The following is a 14,935-nucleotide window of genomic DNA, read 5'->3' as shown; positions in this document are numbered from 1 at the left end:
GGAGCGCTATTCAATTGTTTTCAATGATGTTTGCGCGAGTGTGTCCAGGAATGGAATGACAATATGGCAACAATAGCGAAGGTTTTCGAGCAGGGTAGAACACATGATGCTAAGAGAGAGGGAGACGAAACGAAAATTCGTTTCTACGCAACGGCAAATTTACGTGTGTGGCACTCTATTTGATCTATTATCCATTTGAACTGTGGTGGAAACTAGGATATCAAGATAAACTAGAGTTATTCAAAGCAGTTACAGTGTAGTAAAAACCAAGTTTAGAACTGTAGGGTTTTCAATTAAGTAAAATCAATACTGATAATTCAGACTTAATGAATAGATTTTTATTTCTTATATAGTGTAACCATTACAAAGAAAATGCTTATCGGTTTGTTCTTCATACATTTGAGTATATGAAGTATCTATCACAATGGATGAAAAGCAACACACATGCACACAATCAAAACTCAATGTAAATAATAAAATAAATGGGAAAACATATGAATCAATCTTAGTGCAATAAACATAATGCCATTTAATGACTAACCATGAAAGAGGGCACATAAGATAATCACTGTTATTATAAAGTATTAATGATAATGATTTTACACAATGAGCACCATTAATTTCTATATACATTGTAAATGAATACTTTGACTAAATCTCTCTTTTTCTGCATTTATATTATGAATATAAAATTATGTCAATCGTTATTATATTCACAAAATGTGTATTTCTTTTTGTAGAACAATGCAAACAATGGTTACAATGCTATTTTCAAATGTTTTCATTTGAAATATAAATATGTTAAATTCAACTCTCCTAATTATAAATATAAAAGAAAAAATTCTGATAGACACTGTTATTCACCAGACAGGTTATACTGTATATAAGTAGTCCTGCCCCTGTCTTGATACAAAATTTCAGTTCAAGATTTCATTTTTCATGATTCAGTTCCTGTAGTTTGATTCTTTTCATGTAGTAATATACATTGGCACTTTTCCACATAACTTTTATTTTTCAATTTTAAACTGTTTCCCATTTTTATTCAACACTTGGAACACTTACAACATAAAAAGTTGCACGTATCATCTTCAAACCTTCCCTCTTTAGATTTCTTCCTTTTTATTGAAGTAACAGACACTTGCAGTTCTACACAGTAGCACGAGTAATAAATTATAGATGGGTGGTGTCATGGTAGGGACTGTTATTGACACTACAAGTTAATTATAATTACGTCTTTCACTTGCTAATAGTACTTTTAAACTTACTTTCAATGTAAATTAACAATATTATCTTACTTCGACTTTCAAAATTCTACACCCTACATTTAGGATCTTGCATAGAAACAATCATGATATTTGCTATCAGTAAAAATTGAGGAACATTAACATTATTTATTGCTGAATGATTTGTTTCATTTAAAAATGAACTTACTATGTAGTAAGGAAATGATTTATTATTTATTTAAATTTCAAAGTGAAATCATAGATATTGCCTGCGTTTACTGCCATAGAAAAATTAATAATATTAAATATTGCAAAATTCTCTTTTGACACATCAATTTAGTTAAGTGAATCAAATAATTTTCTATGAAACAAATAAATAACACCCTGGAATGGAAAATTGTTAATGCCAACAGTGCCTTTATCAAAAGAACACTCTCTTCTTAAGAGCAAGAACAGCAATTACTTGATGAACATATTATAGACATTTTATACAACAGGCACAAACATGTATAATTTTTTCAGATGAAATTATATATTTGCACAGTCATAAATTAGTGTCAAGAAAACTGTTGCATCAAGTGGACTTTATTGTTGAAACATATCCTATCTATTTAGAAGTTCAACTGATGTTTGAATTCAACATATAAAAACATGTTATTCTTGTTGCACTTACGCTAGAAATCAGAAACAATCCACACAATAAAACATGCTTTTCCAGGATGTTTTACTGCAATGAAGATTTAATCGCCAAAACACACCATTCGAGGTATCTTAAGAAAAAAGCTGAATAATTAAGATTTTACCAAATTATATCATATTTGTCTCAGATGGAACATTATATTATGCACACACTCATTACACATTTCATTTAGATTACTTCTTTTAAAATTCATTAACCATGGACATGTGATTAAGTAGCTATTTAAATAGTATACAAGTTATGGGGTCAAATATACCACATCGATAATGTATAGAACACTGTAAAATTGGCAAGATAAGTCACTTTAACTACAAATCTTTAACTCAGTCTGATTATATACTATGACAATACTGTGTACAACACTTCGATACATTTGAATGTCCAACTTTTTCTCATTACAAAAACAACACTTGTTCTTTATTAAATCAAATACATTGTTATTGGCATAATAGAAATGGAGAGAAAATAATAAAATTATTTTTGTTGTGCACAAGATCTTGAAGCATTGTTGATACCAGTATGTCTAGTGTAAACTACCAGTACTACTCCTTACAATCTCTCTTATTAAAACACCATTAAGCCTTGTTTCCATGATTATGAAAAACTAAATATGCTGACCAAGGCAGTAATTTATTTTATTAAAAACATAAACTAAACGTAACGTTTCAACCTTCTAGCAAGGTCTTCTTCAGACTCTGTATCAAGTACAAAAGTAACAAGATACAAAAACAGGGCATTATATAAACGTTACGTTTAGTTTATGTTTTTAATAAAATAAATTACTGCCTTGGTCAGCATATTTAGTTTTTCTCTCTTATTAAATGTAAAATGTGGTTGCTACAACTTCACCAATCCTGACTACTGTGAGGGTCACGAGGGTCACATAAAAAATAATAAGCATTTATTTTTTTGCAAGAAAATTTATAACAGAAGAAAGAGCATTGTGTGGTAGGTGGTGCCATCTGTTGTGGTGCCACAGTTTTCATCATGTGGTCAGAATTACTCCTAATAAAATGGCGGACATCGATATTCCGTTTCGTAAGCGTGATGTTATTGATTTATTTTGTTAAGGAGGAAATCCCAAAGAAGAAATTCACCAGAGACTTTGACGTGGCTATGGAAATATGTGCAGTGTTAGAAGTGTTGGAAGTGTTAAGACACCCCTCCTACATCACTGATTTGGCACCATCAGATTAGCATCTGTTTGATTTGAGAAGGATCAGATGCAACGCAAAAATTATGAGACAATGGAGGCAATTCAGAAAACAGTGGGTCAGTGTCTTCCACAGGCTGGAACAGTTAGTTCTATGCAGAGGTATATTATACTGAAACTTCCAGAATGATGGGTAAAATGTGTACAAAGAAGTGGAAATTATATTGAAAAGTAAACAAAAAAGAATATATATTAAGGTTATGCACTTGGTTTTTCAATAATCCAACACAATAATTTAGGAAAAAAATGCTCATTTCTTTTGGTATAACCCTCATACCATTATTTACAAGAAACAGAATCATAAATGAACCAATTGTAAAGAATGGAATAACTCTTCGGTGTATGTTACGGGTACATTTGCAATAACTGATGCCTTTTAATGCACATGGATGATCAAAACTATTACCCTAACAATTACATTTGTATAATATTCATTTTTAGTTTCTTACAAAAATGCTTCACTCAAAGGTTTCTACAAATTGTAGGTTTTGTGACAATGATTGTGTTCCTTTTCGTGTTACTACACTAGTCTCACAAATTTGTTCAGAACCACCAAATAGGTCACTTCAAATGACAATTATAAATACAACAGCAAACGTTTGACGTAGAAATACATATATCTATACAAACACACACACACATACCCTGTATGTTTATGATTAGGCATACAACAATCGGTAATTACACTATTCTAATAACAAAAATACATTATAAATGCAACAAAATTCAAATAATTACTACTTATACTATTACACATGTGTGGAGATACCAATAGTCAAGTGAAATTCTGCAGATACTAAAATTGTGGAACACATTTTATGAAACTTTGTGTTCATAATTTATTTCAATACTTTAATGTATGCCATATGTTTCATGCATCTTGACACCATTTTGTAATGTGGAATGCAGTATTGTTCACTGAATGGTGAAATTAAAATTAATTATTATTAAATGATCATGCAGTCAAAGATTATTTTACAGTGAATACTTGTTTTAACCCTTCGTTGGTCGTGCATGGTCTCTAGTTCCGAGTGTGTGGTTCTAATACCATTTATTGTTGACTGCTTTGTCAACACCCTCACTCTGTCTAACGGAGTTTCTGACCTTCCTCTTTTAGACCACAACTTTCTTTTCAGTGTTAGTTACATATTCGAGCCACTAGGAGGAGTTTGTTGAAGGCCCCAGGTCTCTTAGTCGGATCAACCATGGGCGTACCTAATTTCTTATGAAAATCCGGTCTGCCATTCTGTGCCCAACTAACAAAGAGTGCATCTTTATGATATTGTGATTCCTCTTAAACTGTGATACTTGTGCAATTGCTGAAAAGTTGGAAGAAGAGCAGATAAAACAGCTATTCCAGGAAATTTTGATGGAAAATGACTCAATACATGGACAGTTTGATTCAAATGACCATTGAGATGCATCAGCGTAACATTTGTAAGAGTGCCATGAAAGATTAAAAAGATTTTGAATCACAAGTTATTTTATTTGCAAAAGAAAGTATTTTTTTCAATTGCCTCCCTAATGTCGCAGTGGTAACGTCATCGCATTGTAATCAGAATGTTCCAGGTTTAATACCCAGTGAAGGCACATAGTGGATAGGTCCAGTCCCGATTAGTTTTTCTGTGTGTAAAGTGGACTGAAAACAAAAACTTAAACTCATGTTTCCAATTTTATGGTCGCACATGTAACGTTGAAATTTTCATTATGTGGAAAATTACTTATTTTTTCCTGTGCATTTAATTTATTAACTAAAATGTACATTTCATAGTTTTATAGAATCTCAATTGTTTGCAGAAAAAGATTTAATCACACTAATTGAGAGTTTGGCATTTTAGACCTTTAATTTAACATATTTTAAGAACCTGGTATCTGACACCATGCGCGACTATCAATGTAATTTTTTTTCTCGCACGATCCATGAAGGGTTAACCACAACTTGTAAAGATCAAAAACAGAGAAAAAAATATGTAGAGTAATTACTAAGGCTAGAGGTACATAAAATATAAAGACTGGATTTGTATATCACATGGATATTTATCCTGACAACAAGGAACAGAAGAGAGTTCTATATAAATAAAGAAAAATTGGCAGTTCTACCTGAAAATGTAACCTTTATTAAGCAATAAATCAATTTGTGGTATATAGTTTTATTTTTGGACATCTAGTTGAATGCCCCATGTATAGCCAGTGAGGCCTTCAAACTGTTGGTTTTGAAATGTTGCAATTCTCACAAAATGTGAAGGTCATTTACTAAAATTGAAGTTTGTGCTATGTACGCACTTTGTCTGCATTACTTTATACAAATCGTATCCATCAGTTTCATAGTTAAATAAAACATGTTACTATATTATTACATATAGTAAATTGGAATGTGGCACCTAACCATATAACACACTTCTTCAATTAAAGCATATCTTCTATGTTTATGGTATTTAAATTAGTGAATGCAGAAAATAAAGAAATTGTAGTGACTTTTATCACAACTCCACACTGTAAACCTTGCAGAGAATTAAAAATTTCAAACTTAGCTACACTGGCTGAAACAATTTTGAGTCATGCTTAGGCATTCCTAAGATCTGGCATCTCCACAAACATGCCTAAAGAAAGGGAAAAGAAGTGAATAATTGTCTGTAATACTTTACTTATTTTATAATACAAAGACTATTATCATTTCTCAAAGTCTTTTTCTCATACTAGAAGTCAATTTTTTTGATTTCTCCTCTCTGGCTAGAGTTTTACGACAGAAAACAATTCTGCCAGTTGTTCATGCACCTTTTTTCTCACACATCAAACACAAATCACACTTCCAAGTGTCACACATAAAAACATAAAAAGTATTTTTATTTTACTAAAAAATGATTCAGGGATTATTATTCATCATCACAGTGTCATTTCTTATAAAGTTACTTGCTTCACTTATACAAACACGCACTCATGTACACATTCACCCACATACAATCAGATGCACACAAAGATAATGAAAGTATCCTCTCTCTACACCAAAACTTCCAAGCTCTCGTGGGATGTGGTACGTCGTTTCTGTTTCTTGGCAAGACTTCCATCCGATCGTCGAGGTGGAAGCCACAAGCGCAGAATGCTCCAAAATCTTTGGCTACCGCATTGAGTTCCTCTGTATTCAACAACGTGAACTAGTTGTAGAATTTTTTTCAAATTTTCTCCCTGCTCTTTCTTCAAGCTGTCACATTTGGGAAGATCCTGCAATGAAAATAGTAAATAATTAACTCTTAAATTAATGAAATAGGATACAGTAGGGCAGTTATAAGAATTTGACTTCCTTCTCTATGACACAATCTACTCATAACATAACTAATTCTAACTGCTACATAGATTGATTGATTTGCTTTATTTTACTTTGCTTTTTGTACCACTTTTGGCTAATTTGTGAAGATGGGGATGACTGATGATGTGATGAAATTGATGAATGGACACTCGCAAACATCCATGCCCAGGCCAGTATTCGAACCTGGAATCCCTGGTGTCATAGTGCGATGTGCTAAGGGGGTCAGCCAACTGCTACATACAATAGGGAAAAGGTTACATCTCAGAAGGCCTAACTGATACCACTAAAAACTATTTCATCAGATTTTTATTGCATCTAATTGTCATGAATTTTGAGAAGCTGCTTTTATTTTCTTATTTTAGGTTTATGAAAAGCTATTTTTTTTAATGTGGGGTTTGTATGTATGAACATAAATGTCTGAAAAATCTTGTTACGCCTTTATTTTTTAATGTGTATATGTTCTATTTGTTATTTTTCCACAATACATGTTATTGGTTTGTTTTAAGTTGTTGTTTGTGTTACAAAATTTATAGTTTCTGACTTCATGTCGATTAAATGCAATAAACAGAAGTGTCTTAAGATCCTTGGACCTCAAAACCAGAAGCTGAAGCCATTTCTGGTGCCGAGAAATTTCTAGTACACTCCAGTCTGTCAACGAGAGAGTCTCTTCTTGAATGAGTTCTAGGGCAACAATGTGTGAGGGGACAGAGTGAAGATGCAAAATCTGTGAAGGAGACTATTTTAAAAGAGAAAGTTCTATTGCATTGGGATTGTGTATGTGACACTAGTGGCACTATATAACTGTGAGTGTTCTTAATGATAAAACATCAATAAACCTTGGCAAAAGGTAAGATATTATCAGTCATTTTCTGACAGTATGTCCTGAGAGGGCTCAGTGAAGCCGTAATTTTAAGGAGAGTCACATAACTCTATTGCACAAGGACATTGTGCAATTACAGTGACCTAATATTTCTTTGTTCACACAAAAGGAAAAGTCAGAACCCTGAATTGCACAGCCACGAAGTCCCCATAAGAGTGAAAAAACAAATACTGCTTCAAATGACCTGGCAGTGGTTTCAACAAACAAAAGAAGAGATGATGCGAGTGGACTCTTAAAAAAGAATTATATTAGGATTATTCCGCATCTGCTACTGAGAAGTTTAATGATCAAGGAAACCTAACTTGTAATACAGTATTTCATGTAACTTTAGATCGGCTTTCAACAGACAGGGTGGTGTGAATACTTTGGTTGCAGTTCATGTCTTGCTCACAAGAAGTCTCAATCTGAGTGGTGCAAAAACAGGAAATTGAAAGCAACAAGTGATGGTAAGAGTGAAGTAGCTGGTGAAAAAAAATTTCAAAAAATCATAGTGGAGACAGGGTCCCACGCTGTGGCTGTGCGGGTCTATGGGCTCCGGCTATGGGATGTGTGCAGGTTCGAGTCTCCTGAGGGAAGTGTAACAACGTATCCTGAAATTTCGGCCTGTGTATGGGACTGGAGGCCACCCACCATCGTGAGGAAATCGGGGAGCTCTGAAGGAGTAGCGTAACCTGGTCACAGAAACACAACAACGACTGGGGGGTTGTCCTGATGACCACACATCACCCCGTAACTTGTTGGATGGGAGTAAGGCTGGCAGTCAGTAGGTAGGCTCTGGCTCTCACGGGCTGTTGTGGCATGGGTTATTTTTATAGTAGAGACAGGACTTATTCTCACTCTACACCGGAGTTAGTAATGTGAGAGATGGGAGAAGACACAAATCATAAAATATCAAATAATACACACAGCAATAATAAATGACGAGATGAAGCAAGAAATCATCTCGGGTATATTTGTGGATAAAAAGGATAAAAAAATCAATCAATCTTTTAATACCAAATACTAGTATTTTGATACAAAAACTGATCAAAAAAATGAAAAATTCTGGTTGTACTATTCTCCTTGCCATACTCACGTTCTGGACTAGATGGTGAAATAATCATAATATACCTCAAACATTATTTTCGCCATTAGTTTCAATTAAAACTTAATTCATGAACGAAGTATCTTTTTGACACTTTTGAATGCCATCAGCATGAATCACCTACACCAGATTGATTATTGCAAAACTGACAGTATGCACCTAGTTTATTATCAAGAAATATTCAACAATATTTTAAGTGTTAAGTCATTGTTAGCTTAACAAAACAAGCACTGCAATAACAAATTCATGCTAGAAGTTTATAAGACGACAAAATCTATGTCATTGCAAAACTTTGCCTTCTCACATGAAATCCATGCTCTGGTCCATTTCGAGTCTAAGTAATTCTACTTGAAAAGGGAGTGGATTTTCATGCAAGTATAGTAATTTTCCTGTTTACACATAATTCCAGTAATGGATGCCTCCCCCCCTTTCCCCATCCAGATAAAAAGTTTAATTTGTGCTCCGTGGGCAAACAAGACCCATCACACATGAAAATTATTTCCAAATCTAAATACTTTAATAAAAAAAATCCATGATAATGTTAAGAATAATCAGAATAATATTTACCTGGGTAATTATGCATATTATCTTGCTGTGCAACCTCATTAAATCTTCTAGTGTGGTGCAGAGGGCAGACGTTGTCCAATTGTGTTTCACCGCAGCTGGAGATAGTACAAACATTAATCTTCGGCTCCTTAAAATTGTTGTACATATTCTGGAAGGCCCTGTGAAAATGTAAAACAATACTTAATAATGTTTTATGCAATTGCAGTACACAGCCTACTTGCCAAAGTACAGTGTAAAGTAATTAAAGTAATGATCATGACAACATGGCAATGTTGTTGTTGTTGATTTGGTGCTTTAAGTCCATTTTATGCACAGTAAGGCTAATTGGGACTGGACCTACAGTTCAAAGTGGGATCCGAACCACTATGAGCCTCCACCGGGTATCGAACCCGGGACCCCTTGATTACAGATTACATGACGATGACATGAGGTTTAATAATAATAATAGAATTACAGTAAAACATTACACTTCACCTTACATTAATATAATTTACAGTAAAATTTGCACGATCTCCCCAGAGTTATCAAGGAGTTTGAGTTCCGATACCTGATGGAGGCACATAGTGGTTTGGATCCCACTTTAAAATTAAAGTAAATTCCAATTAGCTTATCTGTACATAAAGTGTACTCACAAACAAAGCTCAAACAGCAAAATTGCAAGATAGCATTAACAACAATACATCTTAGATATTTCAAATAAAATATTTTTATAAATATTTCCCTATAAACTTATATTATTGTTTATCGTGAAACAAATTTGTAAACTTAGTTCTTGAAAGGCAGCCCTACTTCAAAATTGTTGGAGTGTTAAAATGAACTATTTTAGGCAGTAATATTGGGTGCCAAAAGTGGGGGTGAAAACAGTTTACCTTTTTTGTTAGACAAGGCTTAGTATTAAGAGGCCATGGTGTGCTCCCCCCCCCCTAATCGCCAGCAGTGATTTTAGGTGTTATTCAGGCTGAAATTAAAATTAATTTTGTTAAAATCTGTGGGGGGAAAAAATGTTCTACCTATCCTCTGAGAATGCACGTATGTGCTACCTTCGTAACTCTTTATTGTACATATTATTAGAATTTAATTTTAAGGTAGAAAAGTGATAATTAAACTATTGACATTTCTGATCTTTGTGAAACGAATAGAAATTCGGATTCAAATTACATTTATTTCATACAAATGGGCTACATATTGAAAAATATACCTTGTGAGAATTGAATTCTAATAGGCAAGTCATATCAAAGGTTTGTATTTTTATGTAATTACATTCTTTTTTCCTTTTGTATGCAGTCAAACAAAAATTACAATGTAGGTGAATTACAATGTTAGGAATTTTATATAAAAAAATTCATGTCACACATTTTTTTCCATATTTTGAGGTATATTAGGTGTTTTCTGTTTAGAGTACATAATTTTGCATCAAATGTTTTTGTTGAATAATGCAGTTATAAGTAGTTTTCAGACAACATTCAAAAGAGAATTTCTCCAAAAATTCGGTAATTTTTATCTGTATTTTGCAGGCTACTTTTTTCAGTAAATGAGAATATTTTTGAATACTGTGGAAATTTAATTACTTGAGCAAATTATTTTTTCACTGTCAGGAATCCCACAAAATAGCAGAGGGATGAAGAAAATGCCTCAAGACTACAAACATATCATATTACTAATTTCATTATACTTGCACATTTTTGACACATTGTAGAGATTTTTTATATTTCGCACGGTTTGGATATATAAACTGTAGGAACATTTTGAAAACATCTGAATATGGAAAAATGAATTTCCCAAGTTTCTCCTTCGCATTTTGTTCAGTAAAGTTCTCACATATTCTTTGACTTAATGTTTTACCCTTCACTATGGCAGAGACCAAGAATATGTATAGCTCTACCCTCCATCCCTTCCTGCGTGTCTCTTTATGGCATATGAGAGAATTTAACCCTTTTCGGGCGCAATTTTGAGTAGATTTGCAGGATTAGTATTTCAAATTTTGGGCAGTTAGTTAAATTCTTGCAAACTCGTAAACGTATATAGGTAAAGTTCCCCATGCATATAGTACCTGCCATGAAGGCACATTTAGAGGAGTGGGGGGTCCACTTTGCAGGGATGTGATAAGCACTACGCTCTGTCTGTCTTCATCCAGGGTTGCCCCCAGGTACCCATTGATTTGAGGATGGGTGAGCCCCAGAGCCGCTTTATGCGGGGACAAAGCAGGAAAAATTCCGACCTTACATCACCCAATCGAACCCAGGACTCCCGCGTGGCAGTCAGACGCCCAACCGCCTAGACGACCGCAGTTCTACAGGTGTGTGAGGGACATGGACTCCACATGTGCCTAGGAGGGCGACCAGGGTTCAAGTACCCCCTGACATAAACGGTTACCTTCGTTAATTTTTTTGTAACTCTGGGAGGAATGTAGTGCTGCCTCCTAGAGGAAGAAGAAACAAACTACTGTTTGTAATATGTAAGAGTGCTATGTAATAGTCTGTGCAAACAAGACTGAGTGTGGAACGTAGTTTCGTTATAATGTAAAGTGTTACGTTGCTTGTGAGTATTCTTAATAAATGCAGTTAATCTTGATATATATATATATATATATATATATATATATATATATATATATATATATATATATATACACACACACACACACACACTAGCTGATCACCCGGCGTTGCCCGGGTATTTATTTATCCCAATCTTGTATTAGACAGGAAAATAATGAATTCTAACTATAGAGTAAACTGTAACTAACTTTAAATGTGATCGTGAATGTCACCAATTAGCTTAGAGACTCCGAAAACTAAGGATTAGATACTAATCTAGGTTAATTGTGGCATTTTATTTTTCACCCCCTCTCGTCCCCCATGCCGATAGGTGATGAACTTGGAGTTGAACGGCATTGGGAGCGACTCCGAAAACTATGGATTCCACACTAATATCGGGTGTTATCAGCCTGAATGTTAGACAACCCGAGAAACAGTATCGTTGTGCGGGATTGCATAGAGTCACGGATATCTGTTTCTGCGGAATTTAATATCGGTCGTTTTCGATTATTTTTACATGTTACCCATTCGCACCCCACCACTAGGGATGCCAGGGGTGTCTTACCCCCAAAGTGTTCTTTCCAGATTGCAAGTGATACGTGTACCAAGTTTGGTTGAAATTGCTCCAGGCGTTCGAGAGTTATGCCGGAACAAACATACATACACACCCATACATCCATTTTCATATAGATAGAAGATATTTATTTATTTATTTGCATCGCACATTATATATATATGTATATACACTTATACATATTTTCAACCGGTCTCATACAGAAGCTCTTCAGAGTTCGAATATTTCTTTCTTTGAAATGATTCAGTACTCAATGGGGGAGGGAACTGAATTCGTAACAAGACATGGTGAAAAATGAAATTCTTGGAACGTCGCTAATAATTTGCGAGTTCATTTGATGGCTTATTCCTTCTTCCTTTGGAGAATTCACTCGGGAACAGGACTCAACTCGTTAAATTGCCTTTCTTTGGTTTAATTGAATTTCCGTGAAATGTGAATCAGAGGAAAATAACCCTGGAGACGAAAACAGGAAAGGAGAATTATGGCGACGTCCAATTTTCTTTCTCCTAGATGTTGTTATTAGGAACGGTGACAAGAGGAGGCAGTCTCTCGCTCTCGTCTCGATTTACATACATATATATATATACATACATACACATACATTATATATATACATACATACATACATACACACATACACACACACACACACACACACACACACACACACACACACACACATATATATATATATTATATTCATTGACGAAGCCAAGGGGTCCCGGGTTCGATGCCCTGTGGAGGTCGGATCCCACTTTAAACTGTAGGTCCAGTCCCGATTAGCCTTACTGTGCATAAAGTGGACTTAAAACACCAAATCAATCAATAATATATTATACATACATACATACATATACATGTAGGTGCTTAAGACAGGAACATATCTAGAAATATATTTCGGGAGGGGTCAAAACCAATTGCTTCAGAAATAATAATAATAATTGGTTTGGTTTGAGTTGGTGTTTTAAGTCCACTTTATGCACAGTAAGGCTAATCGGGACTGGACCTACAGTTTAAAGTGGGATCCGAACCACTTATGCCTCCACCGGGTATCGAACCCGGGACCCCTTGATTACAAGGCAATGACGCTACCACTGCGCCATGGGGGAGGCCCCAATAATAATAATGTTTAAATTAATAAGCTAATATAATTTATAAGTCTATTCATAATATGTAAATTGATTAATACTTTCGTGTTATTATTAGCTTTCGTGTAGTTAAGCTCACCAAAATTTGAATAAAAACGACTGTCCTGGCAAGAAAATTAATATCAAAAAGATAAAGAATTGAATATTTATTGAAGAACAAAAACGATATTAGATCTGTTTCTGACTAATATTTTATGCATATAAGTAGAAGTGTGCATAAATCTTCTTTAGTACTGTCATTGAAAGCCGTATGATCCTAATAATATAATCCTCCTTTCCCAGTAACCCTCGATCATACAACAAATGTTAAACAAGTGTGTACATTTTCATTATTGAAAGTCAGTACCAGTGTTGCCAAGTTGGCCCTTTTGGGGCCAGAACTGGCCCTTTTGAGTACGTACTCGGCCCCAAAATTCAGCAAAAGCCCGAAGGGGCTTTTTAGCCCTACAGAGAGAAATCTTGCTACAAATCTAGCCCTTTCAGTAATGAAATGTTTTTTGGTATTTTCAGTAATGTAAACTGCAAAGAAGAATTCACTTAACCGACCCTCCTCTGCACCTGCAAGGTCGTCCTGCGACCCCTCTTGGGGAGCAGGTAGCAAGTGCACATTTTCACTTTATCCCCTTGTTTCTGGTGTTGATATGCTGTGTAGCCCGAGGCGAATTACGGATAGCGTCGATTCCAGAAAATGCGAATCTTTGTTCAGTTGTATTGCATCTGGTCCTTGAAAGTTCACAGAAATGCGGTGCGCAATCGACGAATCGTTCGTAACAGTCAGGCTCGACCAGAGACTAGTTCGTGTGTGCGGCCGTGTGTGAGTGTGCGTGTGCATATATATGAAGGAGGAATATGCCGAAAATGTGTAACGCTTTTGTGTAATTTACTGCACCACAATTTACGGGGGAAATAAATTATTTAAGGTAAGAAAATTTAATTTAGTTGAGCGTATGCCCCTCATCTTGACAGTTGATTAGTTGTGGTTCTTGAGTTTCAGAAATTTTGAACCAAAACACCCAAGATTTGTAAATCTAGCCCCCTGGATGTGAATTTTAGCTCCATTTTGGGTGCGATTTAGCCCGTTTTTCTCTCGTGCTGTTGGCAACACTGGTCATTACTTGGTAAGTTTTCGGGGGATGGATCCGGACACCACCTTAAAAATACGTCATTGAAGGTACAGTCAGCGGCAATACAAATGGTACACCCAGCTGAAAAGCTCGCTTCCCCGTTAGGCGTTTTGTGTGTTGCCTAACTTAACGGCGTTTGTAGAAGAAATCCTCATTGAAAATTTGCTATTAAAATCCGACTTATCGCCGTAGAGCTAGGCAACACACACAGCACCTTGAAGGGAAGCGAACGAACATTTCAGGATCTAGGTGTCCCATTTTTATTGTCGGTGACTGTACATAAAAGCGTTTTTCCGAACAAAGTCATTTTTATCCTGAACTAGCTCATTACCCGGCGTTGCCGGGTATTTATTGATCCTAATCTTGTATTAGACAGGAAAGTAATGAATTCTAACTATAGTGTAAAATGTAACTAATTTTAAATGTGATCGTGAATGTCCTCGATAAGTTTAAGAGACTCCGAAAACTATGGATGCGACACTAATCTAGGTCATTTTATTTTCCACCCCCTCTCACCCCCATGCCGATAGGTGATGAACTTGGAGTTGAACGGCATTGGGAGCGACTCCGAAAACTATGGA

General features: G+C 35.1%; 1 protein-coding gene across 1 annotated transcript in view; it reads right to left on the bottom strand.

Moving 5' to 3' along the window:
* Nucleotides 1-329: 329 nt before the first annotated feature.
* Nucleotides 330-14,935, bottom strand: part of LOC145993938 (interleukin-1 receptor accessory protein-like 1-B) — a 197,245-nt gene continuing 182,639 nt past the window's right edge. Inside the window, exons 8-9 of the mRNA XM_083129901.1 lie at nt 8,972-9,129; nt 330-6,355 (exon numbers count right to left, since the gene is read on the bottom strand). Of these exons, the coding sequence (XP_082986027.1) occupies nt 6,134-6,355; nt 8,972-9,129 (380 nt within the window). The 3' untranslated portion in view covers nt 330-6,133. The remainder of the gene's footprint in view (nt 6,356-8,971; nt 9,130-14,935) is intronic.

Source organism: Lepisma saccharinum, chromosome 10, assembly GCF_977018435.1.
Source record: "Lepisma saccharinum chromosome 10, izLepSacc3.1, whole genome shotgun sequence".
Lineage (NCBI taxonomy): Eukaryota > Metazoa > Arthropoda > Insecta > Zygentoma > Lepismatidae > Lepisma > Lepisma saccharinum.
This window is presented reverse-complemented; position numbering and strand designations above follow the sequence as displayed.